Raw genomic sequence first — 22,012 nt, forward strand, 5'->3', positions numbered from 1 at the left:
CTTTTTTCCCATTTCTTGTGGTTTTAGCTATTTTCTCAAAATTTTCCTTGTACCTTTATTTTTTTTATACTGTTTGAACCAATATTGGCAAATCCTTTTGAATATTACTGTGGTGTGTAACTATAATAAAGTAACTTGTGTTTATTCACATTTCATGTTGTGGAAGCTTGATGGAGCCACTACAGAAGGGCAGAAGAGCCACGTGGCTCCAGGCCCCTGGTGTACAATATGCGCAATAACCCTGGATATTATAATATCCTGCAATCATCTCCAAAAGCAATCATGGAAAATCACTGTCACTTTATAACCCTGAAAAGCAATCATGGAAACTTTATTAACCACCCATTGTACTGCACTAATAACATTTTTGTACATATTTGAATATATTATAGTTCCTGTTATATAAAGTTAGTTATTAGATGAGAGCAGACAGACAGACTGGCAACACGTTTTCCTGGACTGAGCTTCTGCTACCCACAATGGATCAACTCCACTTAAAGGGCAAATAAACAAACACTGACTGTATATTTTTTTCATATTTGTTAACTTATACTTTTACATGAATTACAACAAATGAAGTTGAAATATTTATCAGAAATTAGGAACTTTTTCAACTTTTTATCAGACACATTTTATTGAGGGCAGAGCCTCTGTGACTGTAAACCTTTTCGTGGTGAGACGAAGTCTATTCTATTCTATTCTATTCTATTCTTTGTGGAAAGTTTATGTCCCTCATTCACATTAGTGTTTCAGTGTACAAAATAGAGTAAATTAGGTTGAAACTTCATTTTCATACAAAGAGAAACACAAAAATGAAAGAGTAATAAAATTCTTAGAATAATATATAGTCATTAAAATGAAAGTGTGTGTTTTTGTGTGTGTGCACGCGCGTGTGCAAGAGAGAGAGGAAAAGAGAAACATACAATACTGATGTGTCATCACCATCCACGGAAATAATGAATAAATATATAAAATTTGGTCAATAATTTTTTGAGGAATAAAATGTTGAAGCTCTGTCTACGCGGAGTGATACTCTGAGATGGAACGTGTCAGATTCTTCCGCTGGAACTAACTTCTGGCGACACAGACGGCTCATTTTGTGCGCATGCGCATTGAGCGCTCCGCCATGGCTGACAGGGAATGGCCGGGATGTGCGAAGAGTTTGAAAGGAGTCATTTTAGACCTGTGTGGAGTTTTGTATGAAAGTGGAGAGGGCGACGGAGTTGCCATTCCCGGCTCCATCGAAGCTGTGAAAAAGTGAGTGAATAGTTTTATCCGTCGTTGGGGTTTTTTTTTTTTCTGCATGTTTATGCGGACTGTGTAGGTACAGCACAAGCTGTCACTTCCCATGTGTTGTCAAAAACATCTTGTAACACTTCTTTAAAAGGCTGAAAGAGTCCGACCTGCAGCTGCGCTTCTGCACCAACGAGACTCAGGCGACCAGAGAGAAGTTCGTGGCCAAACTGCAAAGGCTGGGCTTTGACATCTCTGTGTGTGAGGTGTTCCCTCCTGCACCTGCAGCCATAGCTGTCCTGAAAGAGAGGAACCTCCGGCCTCACCTGCTGGTGCATGATGGTAATGTTTCTGACACATTTGCAGTGCATTTGTGGGCTGTGCAGTAGAACTGAATATGTGAGTTGCACGCATGAAAGAACTATCCAGATCATCCCTGCCTGTGACAAACAGCTTTCCTTTGTTATTCACTCTTGTTTGATGAATCTGTGACTTAAGTCTTGGAAAAACTACAGATAATACCAATGTAAGAATTCATTTATTCACTCAGTAGGAGCATCAGTGGTGTGGAAGAACCACACACAGCCAGAACAATCTGGCACACCCTCTGGTGGTCACCAGAGTGGACACACACTGCCATGTCACTCATGAACAGCATTCCCAAGCTGATCCCACGAATGTGTAATTGTGTTGATGTGGAGATTGATTTTGATTTTGATTTTGGGAAGCACCAAATGGCAAAATGTCACACATGTAATGTCTTAATTCTGTCGGGTTTCGTGCATTGGTTAATTCAGAAATGGTTTTCTGTTCTGCAGGACTTGTCCCAGAATTCGACGGCGTTGACAAGAGCAGCCCAAACTGTGTAATCATCGGAGATGCAGCCGAACATTTCACCTACCAGAACCTAAATGAGGCATTCAGGGTCCTTATTGGCCTGGAAAAGCCAGTGCTCTTCTCTTTGGGCCAAGGGTAATGCATTTCTCCTCTTATGTTTATTTAAGTTATCAATGCATTTCATTTATTGATAATAATTTACTCATTTTCACTGTCACTGTGTTTCTAGGAGGTATTACAAGGAGACGGATGGTTTAAAACTCGATGTTGGAGTTTACATGAAGGCTTTGGAGGTACACCTTCATATCAGTCAGAGTCCAGATCAGCGTTTACACAATAAAATGTACCTATTGACATTATTTTCCTGTTGCTTCCAGTATGCCTGTGATTTGAAAGCAGAGGTCATTGGAAAACCGTCTCCCACTTTCTTCCAGAGCGTTCTGAATGACATGCAGCTCCAAGCACATGAGGTGACGGATAGATGACAGGTTTAGTAATTAATATTTGGCTGAATATCCTCCCAGTTGCTAATGTCAGATGTATGGAACAGAAAAAAACATCCGATCTTGGCAAAATGTGTGAACTTATGGCTTTGTGTGTATCAGTGTGGTTCTCACGCAGCAGACGTCTCAACACTTGTTTCACGGCTGTCCTGTCAGTGAACACGGAGTCCCAGTCCAAGAATCTGCGACTTGCTACTGTGTTTCTTGGCAGTTCAAAGCTCACGTCTCTTTATTAATTAATTTTCCTCTTTTGCTGAGTCATACTCACACTGAAACTGCAGCCATCTCCAAAAGGTTTTCCTTTTTCCTCCCAAAGTGGAAAGTCTTCATTTGTTGAGTTTCTTACTTGTTTCACAATTTGGTTTAAAGATTCAGGAGCATACCTTCAGAAATCGAGAAGATTAAACTTTGCATTTCACATCATCTGCTTTCCACATCATGTGTCTGACACGTTGCTAAAATAAAAAGAAAAAGGACTGATTGAAGTTTTAGTCTTTGACATTTCAGAACAAAAAAAATCCACATGAAAGTTTGTTTATCCAAAATTATGCTTCTGCTGACTTTAACAATTTTCGATCTATTCCTAGAATCCCAGTTTTCTTTTCTTGCGTTCTGCAGCTGCTTGTTAAAACACTTCATGTGGATTTGTTTCCCTCTGTCTGGTAGTTTTCCCAGCAAACAGTGAGCAGTGCAAATGTTTTAGAGCTGAGTCAGTGGAGAGAAAACAGTTTTTGAGGAGAAGCGCGACCTTCCTAGAGGCGATGTACCAGGCTGATACACACCTTATACTGTAGGCCTTTAAAGCCAGGTGGAAGACATAATTTTTCCATTTGTCTTTAATCGAAAGCACTTTTTAATAGAATTGGTATCATAACATCAAAGGAAAATTTAATAAACCAGGTTCTTCAACATGGCTTAAAAACTAAATTCTCCGTTTGTTTCCAGGTACTGATGATTGGAGATGATCTTTTAAACGATGTAGGCGGAGCCCAGCACTGCGGAATGAAAGGGGTGCAAGTCAGAACCGGCAAATACAGGTGAGTTCATCGCCGAATAAACACAACCGTGTGAACAGACATGGATCAGCTGGTCTCTGGAGAATAAGAATCTTTACCGGACACTCGAGCTTGAAATACTCAGTTCGTCGTGAGCTTCTTCACTCGCTCAATCTGTGCTTTCAAATCCTCATTTGAACAAAATATTACATAGTTTTTTAAATATTTGGTTTTACAATATCTTAACATTTTTAGATATACAAAACAATGAAGTTAGTAGTTCAAATGGTTCGATATATCAATGTATTTGATTTATATTTAGGTCAAGATGTCACCTGCAAGAGTACACATTCCGTGCCACTAGAGGGCGCCCTTACAGCAGATTTCCAACAAGTTTCCTCCACAGCACATAGGTTTTCTGTGAATCCACTTGGTCATTCTTAAATCCTGCAGATTTGTTCAATTGATTGAAGAACTGCCAGAAAAAAAAGCTTTTATTCGCTCCACATGCCGAGTGCTGTTTGTTGCGCACAAGGTCATCGTCGCTGAAGGATTTATGGGCCCAAATCTGCAGATTACCAGGGCGCCTTTCTCAGGGTGTAATTACAGAAACATATGGTTGATTATTTTAGAAGAAAAATGACCAGTTTCTGGCATGAATGGAGTGAAAAAGTAACTGGGAGTAAAGGGAGTGTCTTGATATAAGTCGGCTTCATGTCACATCTGCTGTGCATTAAAATGTATGTTTAAAGTCATTTGGTAACGGATGTTTTGACAAGATAGGAGAAGATATTTCCTCCTTTAATCGTGAGTAGTAGTGGGAATTAATGTACCATTAATTCGCATTATGGAACACAACTTAATCTCACTTTTTTTTTTTTTCTTCTTATTGTTAAAGACACGAAGACGTGACATCTGACATTGCTGCCATTTTTGTTTGGCCGCGCACCTCTTGATTAGTGTGAACAGCACCATGACCTGCGCTGCCGCCGCAGACTGGCATGCAGGTCGCGGTCATGTGAACAGAGAACACTGAAGTAATCTGCTTGAGCATCATTCAGCTTTAATCCTGGACTAAGAGAGCGCAGTCCCTCACTGTGAAACCTGCGTCCTGCGTCTGCGTGCATGACAAGAACATGTGGGTGTGTTTGACTTTAATGTACTTACGTGTGCACCCATGACACACATGTGCGTACGTGCGTGTGTGTGTGTGTGTCTGCTGGTATGTGAATTTGTAAACCGATGCCGTATGAATCCAGACAGCTCATCATGAAGCATATGTTTGTAATAAAGTTTGTGAGAAAGTATCAAACTGGCCAAACATGGACACATTAAATGACTTTTAGTGTCAAAATATGTCTAAATTGGATACATTTCTTAGAAGGTTTTATAAAATCTTGTTAACAGCTCTCTCTCAGCATTAGCGTCACACACACTAATGTGTTACTCGCAGCGAAGAGGGTGTCATAATTGTTTTATCACATTTTAAAAATCACACAGTAACTGGAGGTAAAGGGGTGACTTGTCAATACATGAGTAGTTTGAAGCGGAAGTCTCACGCTCTCTCAATATCAACATGAATACATTTTTTTAAAAAGCCGCTCTTAAAGTTATTTACCTCTGAAGAAACATAACAAAATAAGGAAGCTGCTCAATACGCTCCCTCAATAGTTAAAGTGTTGGTTTTGAGTTTGTGAGAGCAGATCGAGTAATATCTCTGCTCAGCCATATTTGTTTCATTATGAGAGAGCAGCTGTCTCGAATGAACAAGCAGAACGGCATATGTGTAATCAGTGTCGGGTTACAAGACATGTTGTATTTGCCCCGTGTTCATGTAAGTCTATAAAAACCATCTGCGAATCAGCTCTTGATAAAGAATCCTGTATAGACACGAAACACTCAGATCTGTTTCCATACCTACATTTATCCGTCTTGTTATTTGTGGGGCGTAGTTTGGCTGAACTGACCCCAGCGGACTGTGGTAACCTGGCGGACCGGACCTTCACTCAGGCAAAGTTTCAAATTAGAATTTTATGGCATGTAAATTCATAAAGTTTAATAGTCTTTTATAATTTCCTCGGGTAAACTTGATGCAATAATTTTGCAGCTAATTTTACAATATAATAGATGATATAATAGTATTCCTTTCCAACACTAAGTGCAGTCTCCCTGAGAACTGGAGGAGGGAACGTGACGCGAGCTGCGTTTCAGTGGGGCTGCGAGCGGTATCGGAGACGTGAGATTTAACATTGTTTAGCCAAACAGGCCCAGTGAACCCAAGCTTGCTTTGAGCAGCTATAAACCCTCAGTCAGATCTGTGAAAACACAGATGTTTCCAAGTCAACCAGATGCTGCGCAGGCCTCCAGTTCCCATCAGGCTCGCAGAAAAGACGTCTTCAAAAAAAAAAAAGAAAAAAAAAGAAAAAGAAAAGACCAGTGACAAGACAGGAAGGGGAAAAAGATACAAATCACTGACAAATCTAATCATATCGGCTTATATTAAAAAACTTTTCACTTGACATACGGGACTGTCCCTCAGCAGGGACCACATAAGACCTGCTCTGCTTCTCGGCTTTATTTAGATCCGCTGGAAGCAGGAGCGTCTGCCGTCTGCGTCCCTGTAATCTCGACAGTGAACTCATCTTAAAAGGGATGATTAAAGGTAAAATCTTCACGTGGTTCGAAGTGAATTCATCTGTGTGCGAGCTGCTGAGGGGCAGGGAGAGTTGAAAACTCCTGATGTGTGTGTCGGGCCCCTTGGGCTCGTCGGAGTCGGTTTTTCTGATATAAGGAGCAGAAGTCGGCGCACCTCCGCGGAACCGGAGCGCCCTCCGCTCTCTAACGTGGACCAGGTTTACAAAGAGGAGCCAAACCTCCAGAAAGCGGATGGAGATCCGGCTGCTGATGGTAATCGGCTGCATGGGAACAGTCTGCCAGTGTTGGATCCTCACTCAGCCTCTTGTGCAGTTTTCAGAACATTAAATCTACGTGTTGCTCCGTGGCTGTCGATTACCAGTTTCCACTGAAAGCTTGGTTCTGGTTGTTTATTTTCCTATTGTGTTCTATTCTCTCCTGCCTGTCTTCAGGGAAAAAAAAAAAAACCCTTATGAACCGAATTTAACACAGATGAAGGAAGGAGTTATGGAGAAATTTCCTCCAGGACACTTTTTTAAAGTTGCGTTAATGGATTTTATAGTCACTTGGAGTCAAGCTGTGTAGATGAAATTTACTTACCGACTAAAATTCTTTGAGAATTTGTGCACAGTGACACAACCTAGTATTCATTTATTTAGAGTGATTTGTTGCTGAGTCACTAGTTGGTACCGGAAGAAATGAGAAAGATCAATAAATTCCGTTAGATTTGTGGCGTTTATTTTGACACTCATACAAAAGATAATGCAATGAGATACTGTAATGTTTTGACAAACTGCATTTATGCAGTTTTGATTACTTATAAGCTGAAATTATTAGGAGCATTTGTCATTTATTAGACCGTGGAAACTCCACGTTGTTGTAGTGATCAGTCTCCTTTCAGACTTGTTCAAGTCTGGTTCGGAGGTCCATCCTGAGTGTGTGTGTGTGTGTGTGTGTGTGTGTGTGTGTGTGTGTGTGTGTGTGTGTGTGTGTGTATGGGTTCTCTCCAAATACTCTGGTCTCCTCCCACAATACATAAACACACATTTGAGGTCAATTTGCGACTTTAAATTGTCTGTGTTTGTCCTGGCGACTTTGCCAGTGTGTACTCTACCTTCGCTTTCGCCTGAACCAGATAAAGCAGCAAAGGAAAAAAAAAAAAAAAGAATGGATGTAAAGTTTCAGATTGATGTTGGTTCAGTTTTTTAATGTTTTCTTATGATTTTATTGCCCTTCTTGTGTCATGGAAGTGTTCCCCGGGGTTCTGAGTGTGCTGCTCTTGGCTTCTCTGTCCTCTGGGGGGGTTTTTTTTGTATGTTGTCTTTTTTTTTTTTTTTTTTTTTCCACAGTGATCTCCCACAGTCTGTGGCCTTGGCTGGTCCCGTGATCTTTGTTTCTGTTCTCTTGTCTTCAAGGAAGCTTTGAAGCTCGGTGGAGGCAGGTTCATGTCACGCTGTTCCTTCGCGGCGCTGTTTGTAAACCGGTTCAATGGCCACCGCTGCCGTATCCGTCATCATCAAATATATAGAATTCCAGACTCCAGCACGCATCTCGATACCGACGGGTGTGATTATTGCCGAAGGAAAACACCGTGTAGTGATAAGTATTGATGGGCGTTCTGAGTGAGCGGAGGCTCAGACTGGATTCCCGTCGGTATCTGGCAGAGAATCCACAGCAAACATTTTCACACAGCAGAGTGGTTTACACTGTAAGCCTCTCCCTGCGGCCAACGCTTGACTGCTAATGTGACTGTTGGGAAACAAGCAGGCCGAGCCAGATTGAGGCTCTCGAGAGAGAGAGAGAGAGAGAGAGAGAGAGAGCGAGCGAGAGAGAGCGAGTCCCTGAAGATACAAGCTCCCAAAACCGCAGCCCGGTTCACGGCCTTTCTGTCTGTGGCCGTCACTGAGGGATGCAACAGGAAGCGAGCGTTACAGGGGGGGTCGGTAACCATGTGATTACTGTCCGGATTAGTTTCCCCCCTCAGCGGTGTTTCTGGGCGGAACGTGACCTGCTCCTCCAGGCTCCTGCTTTACTGCATTTAGTAAAATAAACACGCTGACTCGGCATGTGCGCGTAAAACCATGTTGGAGCAACATTTCTCTGGGTTCACGCTGCATGCCTGCCTACGTTGGCAGACAACTTACAAAAACAAGGATATGTTTCTTTTTTTTTTTTTTTCAGCTATTATTACACATTTGGAGAAGTATGCGCTCCTTCAGCCTTGTAGACGCAACAAATAAATGAAAATAAATCCCTGTATTTCGTATTTACCTGTTGGACGTATCTTGTGTTTCATTACGAAGTGAAATCAGCATCGACAGTTTAACTTTCATGCCGCTCCACTTCCGGTTTTACCTTAAAGGTTAGTTGTTTTTAGAGATGAAGCGATGGCGCTTTCACTTCCAGTCGACATCTCCCGCTCTCAATCAGATACGCGGTTTTGTTTTGATAGAAATACTCGTAGCTGTGAACTTGTGTAAAGTCCAAGTGGTTAACACACACACGTTATCAGTCAAGCTGTTATACTTGAGCAAAGACACACGTGTCACACGGCCAGTATTGTGTAATGAGTTACATTCGTCCAAACGCTCCGCATGCAAATATTAAAGGCTTCCACTTTGGCTACTACTGACACAGTTCAGTCTGAAGGCCTGTCAGCTCGATGCAAATGTCTTTATTTGGTCGTCTGCTTTCGGCAACGCAGCAGCTAAAATATAGTGAAGCTGGTGTCAAATTACAGGCAATTAGTCACACTTGTCAACAGTCTTGATCCTGTTGAGAGAACGAGTGGGGGGGGGGGGGGGGGTTATCCTTCAGAAGTGGGCTCTCACAACTGGGCCCCTATAAATAGAGGCTGAAAACAAAATCGTCTTTTCGAACTGTAAATTTGCTGAACAATGGAAGTTTGAGGAAAAATAAAACTCTGGGAACTTTTCAGGATTTGATCCAAAAAAGAGAGAATTCATAGTTTTGATGCTTAGTTTGAGTCTTGGTTTAGTTTCTCATGGGGTTCTGCATGTTTTGAGGGGGCGATGCTCCTCCTCTGATCAGACCTCGGCTTCTTATGACTCAGGCTTCAGAAAACACTCCGAACAGCAGCGCTGGGCTTCAGGAACGGCTCTGTGCTCGTCTGAGACCCTGAACCTTGACGGTGCGGCCGTGTCTTCTGCGCACAGCCGTGGTTGCAGCGTAATCTCCTTTATAAACCGAGCTCTGCCCCTGGGATGGCTCTCAGGTACATACTGTATTTCACCCTAGCTTATCTTTCAGCCCTCCTCGGGTGTCCTTTAGCGTCAGTGGATTTGATAATGTACACGGTTTCCAGTGTTGCCTCCTATATTTCAAGGCCTTGTTTGTGTTTATCACCTAGACGATTATGACGGCTCTCTCTCACCCACGGCGCGGCCTGCTAATGCTCTGGATTTAATGTGCCGTCATGCCCGAGCAGGTTGGGCTTGACTCACACTTTCTCTGTGCTGCCGCTCGTTCTGGTCTTTGTGAAGAATTTCTCTTTGTTGACAACTGCGCCGGTGTTTTATAATGTCTATTATAACAGCAGCCGTCCCACACCCTGTCCCTTCAGCCGCTGCAAGCACATTAGTTTTGCCTGTGTGGGAAGGAAGTGAGGTTATCTGAGTGCATTCTTCTTCGCCGAGGCTTCGGGCTCTGAACCTTTCAAACGGCTGTCAGCTCCACAGAGTCGCACTGTTTGTTTAAATGTGTCTTTCTGCCGCTGTGTGAGAGCAGGGACTCTTTGCACTAATCCGTGGAATCATGGTAAGGGCACAGTATGGCCTTTGAACTGGAGCAAAACCCACAGGGACCCTCTTTTGTGTCCGGGCTCGCCTTGTTGGTCAGAGAAAGTAAAATCAAGATCCGTACAGTTTCTTTGTCCTGCGGTGAACAAACAGTCAGAGACAGGAAAAAATACATAATAGTGCACATCAATACATTGTCTCTATTTTTATTTAAGATTTTACGCCGGTGTACATATTTAAATCCTGTATCAGACCAAGTAATCAAAGAACGCTGATTAAATTACAGAACATGAGCTGAGCAGTTCGCTTCTGCACGCTATCTCTGCCACCAGTCAGCAGGGTCCTGACTGTATTTATACATGGCAAAACAGGAAAACACATGTTGCATAAGGCTTCTATTTCCACTGCTGGATTTCCCTCCTTTTTAACAGATAACTTAAGAATGAAGGGTTTTGTTGGCCGGGTTTCATTCCTGGCTGCTGTGCTCCTACCTTATCTTTTTCTCTCCAGATGAGGGATCCTTCTTCATTTCCACTCCTTTCATTTCACGTGATCACAGCAATTAGGATGTTAACCAATTAGTCTTTTTTTAAGGGCACAGGAATGAGGGGGGAAAAAAATGAGATTTTCCTAAATTCTATTTACTGTAAACATGCAGCCAGGATCACATTAAAGTTTCGGTCAATAGCAGCATTAGTCACAAATCCATGTGCTAATTAACTCAGTTTAATCTGTTTTCAGCCTATTTCCTTAAATTGCAATTGGCAGCTTTGTAGGGAATGTAAACACTATCAGTTCCCCAAACGCATTCCCCATTTTGAGCTTTCACATACATTTGATTGGTTTATGCATTACTCTTCCAGAAAAATGAGTTTTCCTCCACTGCCTGTCAGTTCGCCCGCTTGTTTGTCTGCAGAGGACAGAAGATGAAATCTAATTTCCATAATGAGGAAGTCCAGATTGCAGTGGGGAAAAAAAAATATCAATTCATCCTTATATTTACTCCAACTGCCAATACCAATGCCAAAATATAGCTAAACGGAGCTACAGCTAATCAGAAGCATGACATGATCCACATTTAGCCAAATTATGAAGCCATGTTTATGTTTCTTGCTACTGAGTTCTGATGAGTGTTTGAGCTCTTTAAAGATTTATTTGTAATATTTTAACCCTTTACTAATTCATTCAAATAGGATCCCTCCCTCACACTGACTTCTGCAGTAAATCCCGTGTTCCTCCACGGCCGGTCTGTCTGCAGCAGTAAGGTGTCACCCGAGGTCTCCGGGATCAGTTACCTCGTCATAAATCTGAGCAGCGAAACACACGTCTGACCTGGGAGATACAAAGGTAAAGAGAGACTCTTCAGGACCTCGATATATGGAGAAAAAAAAAAAAGTCCCCTTTTCATTCAGACACGCGTTTTAGGTTTCTGCTCAGCTGAAACAAATCTGACTGTGGAGTATAGCGATGTGCCATAAAAAAAGTGAGACCTGATCACAGAGGGACGTGGCAGTGCAGCTACAAAGAGGTTAAAGAGCTGGAAGAGGCTCCACTGGGCGCCCACGCCCGCTCTGCCCGTCCCTCACCACCCCGGGGTGACAGCTTCCCCTCCTCTGAAGCCTGCCGTGCGTTATAAGTCAATGAGATATTAATAATTAACCTGCACCTTTATTTTTTTTCTTTTTTTTTTTCACGGTGAGACCAGACTCCCACAGACAGACAAAGGAGGCGTCCGGGCCTCGGTCACCGAGCCCCCCCCCTCCCGGCGGCACTTTTTCCACCCGTGAGAAACGAGAAGGAAAGAAAACGAGCGAGAGCGGGAGAGAATCGGAGAGCTAAAGCCCACAGATGGCAGGCTGAAACATGGCACTGCCTCTTAAACACATGAACACAGACCCTTCGCCGTTTCAAAGGAGAACCAATCCCTCTCGCAATTACCAATTGACAAGCTGCTTGGCTGAGGGGGACTTGGGCCCTTGCCTGGTTTCTGTCTCAGCCGCTTCTCCTCCAAGTGGTTTCAATCTATGTGTTTATGTGTGCGGTTGCACACGCGTATTTGCATTTTCTATATCCCAAAGAAAAAAAAAAGTGTGTGACTCAGCGGTCCGTCCCCCTCTAACATAACACTCATGCGCGTTTAGACGTACACAAACAGAGACTGAGCAGTCGTCGGCAGCCCTGCTTCTAATAACACGCCGGTGAAAAGAGTGCGGTGAGATCTGGGTCACATGAAGCCCTGCATATTGAGCACAGCGCTGCCAGGACAGCTGTGAAGTGCTGCGAAAGGGAAAATTTGGTCAAATAAACAAGAGGCGCTCTCATCGCCTTGATGAGTCTGTAGTGAGTCTTTAAAAGTGTAAAAACGAGTTACAAATGTTGAAGACTGAAACTCAGCCGTGGAAGGATGATTTAAGAAAGGATTCATCAATTATAAATCAGCAGCTTTAAAACTTAAACTGTGCATCAGAGGTTTACAAAGTGGTATACACAGATGTAAATCTAACTGAACTCCTATAAATAGAAATTGGTGTGTTTGTAAAAGGCAACAAAACACAGCTTGTATGGATTTGAGACGAGCAGCGCTGTGAGAAACAGAAAGTGGTGATTTGTGGTTTGCGTCCTGCTCTTCTCGTGTGTTTCTGGTTGGGAAGGACAGAAACTTTCCGTCGACGGTTTTGACACGTCGGGATTGTCTGTTTCTCTTTTCCTCTGTCTCTCTCACACACACACACACAAATCACTCACACTGGTTTTTATTTTCGTACAGCTACAGGATGGGGTGATGAAGCGGCTCTCGGCGCCGCGTGGAGGGAAGCCCCTGCATGCCCTGCCTAACTGGAAAAGAACCGTCAATCTGTGTAACGTGTGAAAACCGTGCCGCAGCTGTTTGCTCGTCATGATTCAACGCGACGCAGCCTTCTACGCCACAGAGTGATAACGCTCGCTGCAGGGCGACACACACACACACACACACACACACACACGCTCACACTCTCGGCAGAGGATGTCGAGCCTCCACCTTTGCATCTGTGTTTTCTGTTGCCACAACACGCACGCACTGTGGTGGTTTCCCGTATTCTGTGGGGCTGTTTATTTCTTTCTTTTTCCCAAAAGAGGCTGCAGCTGTATTATTCCCGTGTCGTGTAAATACCAGGTAAAGGAAAGAGAGCGAGACACACTCGATAAAAACCCGAGACTTTATCTACTTTTTTCTCACCGACTGTTTTCCAGTATCCTGATACACCATCAGTCACTCCCGTGACCTTTTTATTTATAACACAGCCAGTCAAACCGTGATCACATTCTCACCCTCGGGGCCTCGGCTCACCGAGCACCAACACAAACAGCCACACACCTTTCCTCCTCCGCCCCGGGGCCAGAGGGAGGACGCTTTTGTCTCACGTCGGCCTCTAATGTCTCACACACAAGGTTTGGCTGAGCGTTAAACTCCTGGATGCCACCGAGCCGTGCTGCGGCCGCGTGGTTTGCCCTGTTGTGAGAATAGACGGTGTTTTGGTTGATAGCGCCTTCACTCGTCTGGTATGACAAACCTACGCAGGGAACTGGGTTGAGTGTTTTTCCAGACTGAATGTTTTCCTTTCGGTGTGATCTCTAACTTCATGGCCAGGTGGCGGCTCACATCTCTAAATACTCCTCTTTTTTTTTAAATTTTATTTTTTTTTGTCAATCTCACCACAGAGTTTGGTTACAGCCCTGAAAGCAGGTCTCCCTCTGAACTTTTCATCTCGGCCCTCATGCCTGCTTCATCCGCTCCATGTCGAGCAGAACGACGACTCGGCAAAAAAAACAAAAAAAAACGAAGACGTTAAGCGAGATCAACGTTATGGATCAAAACAGGGTGCGTGTGACAGGTCTTTCTCCTCGCCGTGCACGTCGCTGTGTTTGTTCCCGAGCGTTAAGCATTAACCGACGGAAGCCTCGCCGTGCCTCTCAGCCCCGCGGTCGGCCACCGTGACTTTCAGATGTCTGCACAAAAAAACCCAAAGATAAGATCTCCTTGAGCTTTCAGTTCTGAATCGCACGTCGACTTTCTACATCTTTTGCTCACAGCTGACTTTCAGTCACCTCACAAGTCATTCGGATCCACTTTCGTTTCTTGCAGCCGCAGCCGGCTCGCAGACAAAATGCACGTCGTCGTTTTACAGCGCTGCGTATCGTGTTATGACTGGAACGCTTCACATGGCCCGTGCAGTATGTTCTCCACGCCGATGCTGCGTCCCGCTCGCACAACTGGTTAATCCGCCGCCATGTCATAGCTGTTGTACGGGATTAGAGGTGTGATCTGAATCATATTTGAGAAACGTGGAAAAAAACCTACAAGATCAGCCCAGTTATGTAGAATGCACCTGGTCGTTTTATGAGCTTTTAACCATCGAGTCCACAGATCTGATGAGTGTCTCTTTCATGACAAAATGTTAAATTCCACAGGTTTTCAAAGTTCTTGTTTGCTTGTGTCCCACTTCAATACGAACCACATATTGCTTTTTTATCTGTGATCATTTACCGAGTTACTGAAGCGGCAGACAGCTCTTCCAGAGCGATGGCGGCTGTGTTGAACTCGGGTTTTGCGCTGCAGCCCTCCTCCTCCTCCTCGCCCGCAGCTGACCTCACCTCCGTGCGAAGGCCGCGCGGTGTCAGTCAAGCCCGAAGACCAAACTTATCTCTTCACATCGCGTATTGATATTGCATTGACCTCAAGGACGCGCAGCGAGCCGCGGATTACCTCACTGGTAACACTAGCTGCATTGTGCTGAATTTTGCATGGTCACATTGACCTGGTTACTCCTTCATTATTCATTGCAATGGGAGGAAAGCAGCAAAATGAATACACACACACACACACTCACACACACTCACACACACATGCATGCATATCTAAAACAGCAGAGGACTGGGGAGATTTAACGGGGCATCAGGTTGGGGGAGACGGCCCGGTCGATGCCGTTGGCTTCGCTGCTTGAAACATAAGAGCCATGTGACTGGCGTGCTGCGGCGTCCATGCCTGTGCGTGCGTGTGTGAACTCAATCAGTCCTTCGGGCAGAAAAGGGTGCGGGGAGTAATCCAGCGCAGGAGACATAACACCCCGACCATTAGCGGACCGGCTCACATAACCCAAGCGCTGGCAGCTGACAGACATGCGTAAACACATGGCAGCGCTCCGCCGTATTCACCGCGGCTTCGGCATTCAGCGCCGCTCCGCTCCTCGCCCCCTCCCTCCCCTCCGGGCGGCCTCTCCTTTCTGTCGCTACACTTGGTTGGCTCACAAATATTTGCCATGGTCCTCTGCGAGCCCTCAGAAGGCAGGATTAATGGCGGCGTGTTGCTGCTGCGCACCCGGGGCCAGACAAAGAGCCCCCATCTGGAGCTCCAACCCGTGACTGCGGAACAGAGCCGGCTCACAGAGGCCGGGCAGGGCGGCCCTGGAGGGGGCCGCACGGGCCGCACGGCATCTGCAGGTCTCCCGGGCCGGGCCGCAGATGAATGAAGGGGGGGCGTCTCCGTCTTTTGATGTGAAAAGGGCCGAGCACGCCGGCCCGGGCTCGCTGCCACACCAAATGGATTACATTTCCCCCACCAGCTGATTAAACAGCCATATCTGCATCCATCACCGGGCCGGGGGCCAAACAATGGCAGCGGCCGGTGTGGACATAGGCAGAGCCGCCCCCGTGATCCCCGCAGTTTCCCCACTATCCAGGAAACCAGGTAGAAATAAGATTAGGCTCAGAGCTGCGGTCAGGAGCCCCTGTTTGTTTTTCAACTTCTTTTTCGAGTCGGAGCCCAAAATTATGGAGGAAAAAAATGTTACTGTTCTTATTTGACTGATGATGCTTCAATTCAGCTTTTTCCTTGTTTTTCTTGTACAATTTCTTTCACCAAAGGTGCATTTAGCCAGGCACTTTTTGGCTGTTGATAAAGGGTAGTGTTTTATTCCTTCGTCCTGTTGCTTTAGTTGATCGAATACTTACTTTTACACTCTACTTATCGAAGGGAAATATGTTGATGTTGAGCACATTTTAGCTCAGGGACCATGTACAACATAATTTCATCCTGAGTGGGCTGCACCAGTAAAATGCTGCAATCTTAAAGTTTTTCTTGGTTTTAGCGGATTGAAGCCTCTTTCAGGCCAGTTTTGGTCCACGAGCCTTATGTTTGACGCCCCACTGATTGAGTGGTTTGTAGTATACTGGGAGCCGTAATACAGACACGCTCTGTCAGCCGAGCGTGTTGGCCCGCCAACATTTGCAAATTAGTTTCAACACGAAGTGTCTTTGATTCCCCGGATAATATTTGAGTTGTAACACAAGTCTTCAGTCGAGGAGATTCATTTATCAGTATCTGGAGATCGTTTTGCTACAACAGGCTGAAAAAGCAGGCTTGGATAAACATCAGTAGATAATTCTGAAGCAAAAATGTGTTTTTCCTCTCCGTCTTTAATTTTCTCAAACACACACACACACATGCACACACTTGGATTTATAGTTTTTTAATTGGGTCCCAACTCCCTTGTTAGACACCCACTTGTTAGTTATTTTCCCGTTTTTATTTTTAGAAGCAGGTATTTTTGGAATTAGCAGTTCTCATTTGTTCTGTTTTAGCCCCCCCCCCCCCCCCCCCCCCCCCCCCCCCCCCCACCCACCCAGTTATAGAAGACCACGGCGTGACAGCTGGTAATGCAGACAGAAAACATGCATGGACTATTGGCAAGCAGATGCACAGAAAGTGGAAAACCTTGGTTTTTACTGCATTGCTGCTGACAATAAGAGAGCTCGTGTGATTATACTAAGAGGATATAAACCCTGTTTATTATCAAGACTTGGCTCCGTGGGCTTCACTCCACAGCCTGTGGGGTAAAACTCTCCTTGGCTTTTCCGAATTTTCCAAAACTATCAACTCCGGCTTGTTTCCATTTTATTCATTCGCTTGTAGTTAAAGTGGCCGATAGCATCAAACCGCCTTCTCGTTCGCTGACTCTCGAGCTGCGGCTGGTTTTCCCCCTGGCCGGACGTCTTCAAGCTCTTTGCTTTTGCATTTCCTCCCCCAGGCCGAGCGACGAGAGGCACCCGGCGGTGACGGCCGACGGCACGGTGGACGACCTGGCCCAGGCCGTGGACGTGATCCTCCGTCAGAGAGGGCGCTGAGAGCAAGGCGGCGGCGGCGGCGGCGGACGGAAACACTCGACGTACTGTGAAACCATTCAGTAGTGTTAATTTATAGCGTAGGGAAGATCACATACAAAAGCCGTCCAAATGCTTCACTGTGTTAAACCAACACAGCTTGTGTGAAATGTCAAACACGGGTCTGGCTTTTCAAACAAACTGGACTGAAAGTTTCAGTTTTTTGCTGTTATCCAGGCCTGCGAGAGAGAGAGAGAGAGAGAGAGAGAGAGAGAGAGTCCTGCACCCCCCGTCTGTCAGGACATAAGCGACATAGATAAGATACCTACAGCCGGCATGAGCGCGTCAGTAACCAGCCGCTGAGTGAACACACAGCATTACTCTCCTCGTCTGTCTTCTCCTGTTGCTCAGATTCTTCAACAAGCTTTTATAGAGACGGCCTGGGAAGAAATTCTTGTGCACAAATGTAGTTTCTGATATAAATGAATGCAGAAAGTGTTTTGAAATAAACTAATTCAAGAGTGAAATCTTGGAAAGTCGTCTGAGTCATTGTCGCTTTTTTTTTTTTTTTTTTTTTTTTAGAGCTCAAGGTTTCTGAGCACTGGGGAAAGTCTAGCCTTGACTCTGGTTTAAACTGGAATTCATATCGGAGCAGCTTTTGTTTTAACAATAACAAATCGCTGGAAATGGGAAGTGAGCCGGTCTGAGGGATGATAAATGCAGAACCCGGGCGAACGTGATGAATTACGCTGGTGCTTGAGCTCATGTTTCCCTCTCTGTAAACAAGAATGAAGCGGACTCTCCATCATCACGGCGAAGAATCACAAATGTACTTGCTCTTATCTTTATTTACATGACTCTAAGCTTCCTCTGCTGGGGATTGTCCTGGAATGGTGAAAAGCATTTTTTTTTTCCCAGTGTATCTTTGGTAAGGTTAAATGAAATGATGCTCAGAGGAAAAAAAAAAAAAGTGGTCATTGTGTTTCATTGTGCCAGTTGGATCATTGAGGCCTTCGGAAGTGGGGCGTAAAGCGAACGATTCTCAATCGCTGCCCCCAAGGTTTCAATGTACCGAATGGATTCAACAAGAACAAAAGCCCCATTGCCAAGTGATTCACTGAGGTCTTCCTGGTTCATTTCACCATTAGCTGACACAAGCTTGAATGTTATTGGGCAATTAGACGTAATGAAAGGCCGCAAAGTGTTATGAAACTCCCCGCTAACGGAGCGAACCGCTCCCAGTTCATATTTGAAAATAAATATTAATGTACAGAGAAAAGTGCTAGCAGCTGGTACCCACTTTGCTAACAGTCTACATATTGTTTTACTCAGCATTTTGTCCGTCGTGGCGCTGCCTGCCGGCCTCCTGTAATCATTAAACATGTATTTGACTACTCTCAGATGAATTCGCTTGGCCTCAACCAGGTGATTTTTGTCCGGTCCGTGGCGGTTTGGTGTCTCGGGGACGCCGGCCCAGGTTTTCCCGGCGGGTTCATCAGCACTTGGACTTAAACATAAACACACACGTGACCCAGAACTGGGCTGGTCGTTAACGCCGCGCCTCCCGGGTCGGCCTGAGGTCGCCCACCCCTTTCACACAAGTTACGAATTAGCAATAGTTTACCTCCACTGACTGACGCGCTGGGTAAACAGTGATCTGTTCCTCCTGGGGTGCAGCGCGCCGCTGCTTCTCCACTGTAAAGCCAGATAGTGGGAGTGACCTCATTTGAGGAGACGTGTCTGGACATGTATGATCTCAGTGTCCAGGACGTATTGACAGACCGTCAAGTCCCTGCTGACTAAAGCTGCTCTGCTGATTATCCAATTGAAGGTGAATGTTGCATCAGTTTAGCACCTTTGTACTCCAGCCTGTAGTCGTATGTATTTGACTTCTGTTTGACTTGGTAATGTAGAGACATAACAAACTTTAAATTCAAACTTTAAAGGTTTTCTTTGTTGCGTGAAAACTTTGTTTTAATTGATGTTCCTTGAAATTTTCACTATTTTCTTGGTGGTTTGGCAGACTGGAATGGAGCCTCTTGTGTGTCACTTTTGGCCCACATGCCTTATGTTTGACACATGATTTAGCCATAGACTTCAATTTGCCACCAAACAAGAAAGCCGCATTAAAAGTGCTCTCACACTCAGACTTGATTAATTTTAACAAAAAGTTCTTGAATTCTATATTTTTGCTTCAGGAATTTAAAATTTGGCATCAATCAGTGTTTTCACTGTAAATGACATGGAAAATACAGTAAGAACTACCAAAAAGCAACACCTATCTTTATAATTGATAAGTATCTATTCCTAGCTTGTAATACTCATTTCAGCAAGTGCAAAAAAAACTTGCCAAATATGGTGATTTACCCCATAAAGGGCTACATTTAGCCTATTTGTCCTACATAACGTAATTATGAGTGTCTGCGTCTGCAGACGTCCCGGTTTTCTCCGCCTCTTCAGGTCAATAAGCTGATGATCTCATTTTCAACTTATGCTGACTGACATCTCAGGAGTGTAAAACCCTGCAGCATATGTTCATTCGAGACCGTGACTCCTCCGTAGCACGGGGAGTCGAATGTACAGTTTGTCGAATCTATAAAGCCAAGCTTGTGAGTCATCCGAGCAAGAAATGCGACAAGATTTGTGACCCCGCGTGACTTTCTTCTTAAAATGCGTCTCAGAGCTGCTCGATATGTCGGCCGTGCGCCGAGCTCATTCCGCACATGCATCCGCACCGCAGTCATGTGTGTTAGTATGTCATCTGTTTGCGTTGGGCTCCTTTTTACACACTGCTGCTCTTGTCACACACCTGCGCTCGCCCACCCCAGCAGCCGCCAGCTGTGCGCTACCTTCGGCTTTCCGTCTCCGCTCGTTTTTCGCTCTTCCTGTTCGGCAGGAAACGGCGGGTCAGCTGACCAGGCGGCGTCGCGCACCTGCAGCCCTGAATGCGCCGTTATCCGTGGAAACTTGCACTTGTTTTCACAGCAGCCAGTTATTTTGTCCCCTCCCTTTCTGTGTGTGTGTGTGTGTGTGTGTGTGTGTGTGTGTGTGTGTGTGCAGAGGCCTCCTGCTTGTACTCGCCAAGCCGCATGGTTTCCCCACATTTCATCACTCGCTCTTCCCTTGTGGGCAGCCGTGCCAGCAGCTCTCGGTGGTTGCGGGACGGCCCTGAAGCTTCAGAAGTCATCGGGTTCGGAGCCAAAGCCTGAATTTCCTCCCTCTTTGCGCTTGCCCCCCCCAACCCCCAACCCCACCCTCTTCCCCTTAACAGTCTTTACCCGGTTCGTGTGTTCTCAGTCGTCGCAGGCCCCTCCGAGGGAGCCGGAGCAAGCTGAGCCGGAGCAAGCCGAGCCTCAGCGCGCCGCACTGCGCCGCGCGCCCCATGATACCATATGCAAGCAATGTGTGTGTATAATCCAGTTGAAACGGTGGTCGTATGTCACCAGGCAGTGTAAACTAATTGTCTTGGTATGCAGAAGGTCTCCAGAGCTCATAGCTGACCTCGGTTTTACAGCCATCTCTGTCTGCAGGGGCTCTTTCCTGAGAGTGTGTCCAGTAGGTTGGTGTGTTCGTTATCTTTTTTTGAAGCAGTGTAACTGAAGCTCGGGATCCTCTGTTTTCTTTATCTTCATACATTTCTCAGACTCCACACCGACTCCGGTTGTGCCTCACACAGTCGGCGGTTTTGTCTTCAATGAACATGAGATCCAGTTTCAACGCACTGGAAATAAAAGCTTGTAATTTAGAAGACTGAGCTCACACTTACATTCGCCTTCTTAGTATTAAGTGCTTATTTAAAAAAAAATAAATAAAAGCTTTAGACAACACTTGCTCAACTGGAAATGCTTTGTGGCCGGGTGGTACGGCTAAATTGCTTTTCACCCCAGCCGCATTTCAGCTGCCAAGCAAGGGGAAGGCAGCAAACCCGAAAAACTCTGCCAACACACAGCTCATTTCTCATGCAGCTTGTATTCTTTTTTTTTCTTTTTTTTCCCCTGAATACTTCCACTACAAAGTCTCATAAAATTTCAGTTAAGTGGTGGGTGACATTTCATTAACAGCGTTGTGTTAAAACACCTGAAGCACGTTTTGTCCGAGGGCCGTGTCGCCGCAGCGAGCCATCTGTCGCCCCGAAACTTGAAGCAACGCCATGTGAACCATCATTAGCGCGGACGAGAGCGTGCCTAACCTCCGCTGACAGTTCAAAAGTGACCACCACGCCGCGGTGTCAGTGCCGGTGGGGGTTGTGATGGAGGGCCCTGGCATGGCTCGCCCCTCCTGTTGAACTCCTATCTCCTCTCGGAACACAGCCTTCTTTCACTTCTGTCACTCCGCTGATTAAAGGCCGGGGGCCCTCGGCGTGTCAGTCTGCTGCGCAGCACGTTCAGCAGGGCCCTGTGTTTACCCATTTCCTCCTCCGCTCGGTGCGAGGAGAGGTCTTAACCAGGCTCGCTGTGCAAACACAAATATTCTCATGCGGCGGTATAATGATCTGGTCTGTTGCGAGAGCGTGCAGCGAGCACCGGCCTCGCAGGCGACCGTGATCGAACAGATACGCTTTATGTTTAATCCTGAGCCGGGAGCACGCCGCGTCGAGCAGCCTTCAAACTGCTCAGGACGCTTTCCAAGAATGACGGGCGAACGACGCTGCAAGTCCCAGCAAATAACGCGCCGCGATAACGACGGCGTAAATTCTGGAGGTTCGCTCGCGCACCGGAGTCGGGGAGGGGAAGGCAAGACAAATGGAGCGGCGGCGGCAGCGGCGGCCCTGACACATGGCCCACATTCACAGCCGCCTCCCACGTCACCGTGCTCCTCCAGAGAAAAAGCCCCTTTTGTTTCCCCGAGCGGGGAGGGAGGGAGGGAGGTCTCTGGGGTGAACCGTCGCTCAGCTCCACCACTCCACCCGCCATCA

General features: G+C 45.8%; 1 protein-coding gene across 1 annotated transcript; it reads left to right on the plus strand.

Annotated features, from left to right (window-relative positions):
* Nucleotides 1–1,105: 1,105 nt before the first annotated feature.
* On the plus strand, nt 1,106–17,617 carry lhpp (phospholysine phosphohistidine inorganic pyrophosphate phosphatase). The gene is made up of 7 exons (XM_030098952.1): nt 1,106–1,257; nt 1,388–1,575; nt 2,052–2,205; nt 2,300–2,363; nt 2,448–2,540; nt 3,519–3,610; nt 17,025–17,617. The coding sequence occupies exons 1-7, from the start codon at nt 1,106–1,108 to the stop codon at nt 17,119–17,121; spliced, it is 840 nt and encodes a 279-aa protein (XP_029954812.1). The 3' UTR covers nt 17,122–17,617.
* The last annotated feature ends 4,395 nt before the right edge of the window (nt 17,618–22,012 follow it).

Source organism: Salarias fasciatus, chromosome 8 (genome assembly GCF_902148845.1).
Source record: "Salarias fasciatus chromosome 8, fSalaFa1.1, whole genome shotgun sequence".
Classification (NCBI taxonomy): domain Eukaryota; kingdom Metazoa; phylum Chordata; class Actinopteri; order Blenniiformes; family Blenniidae; genus Salarias; species Salarias fasciatus.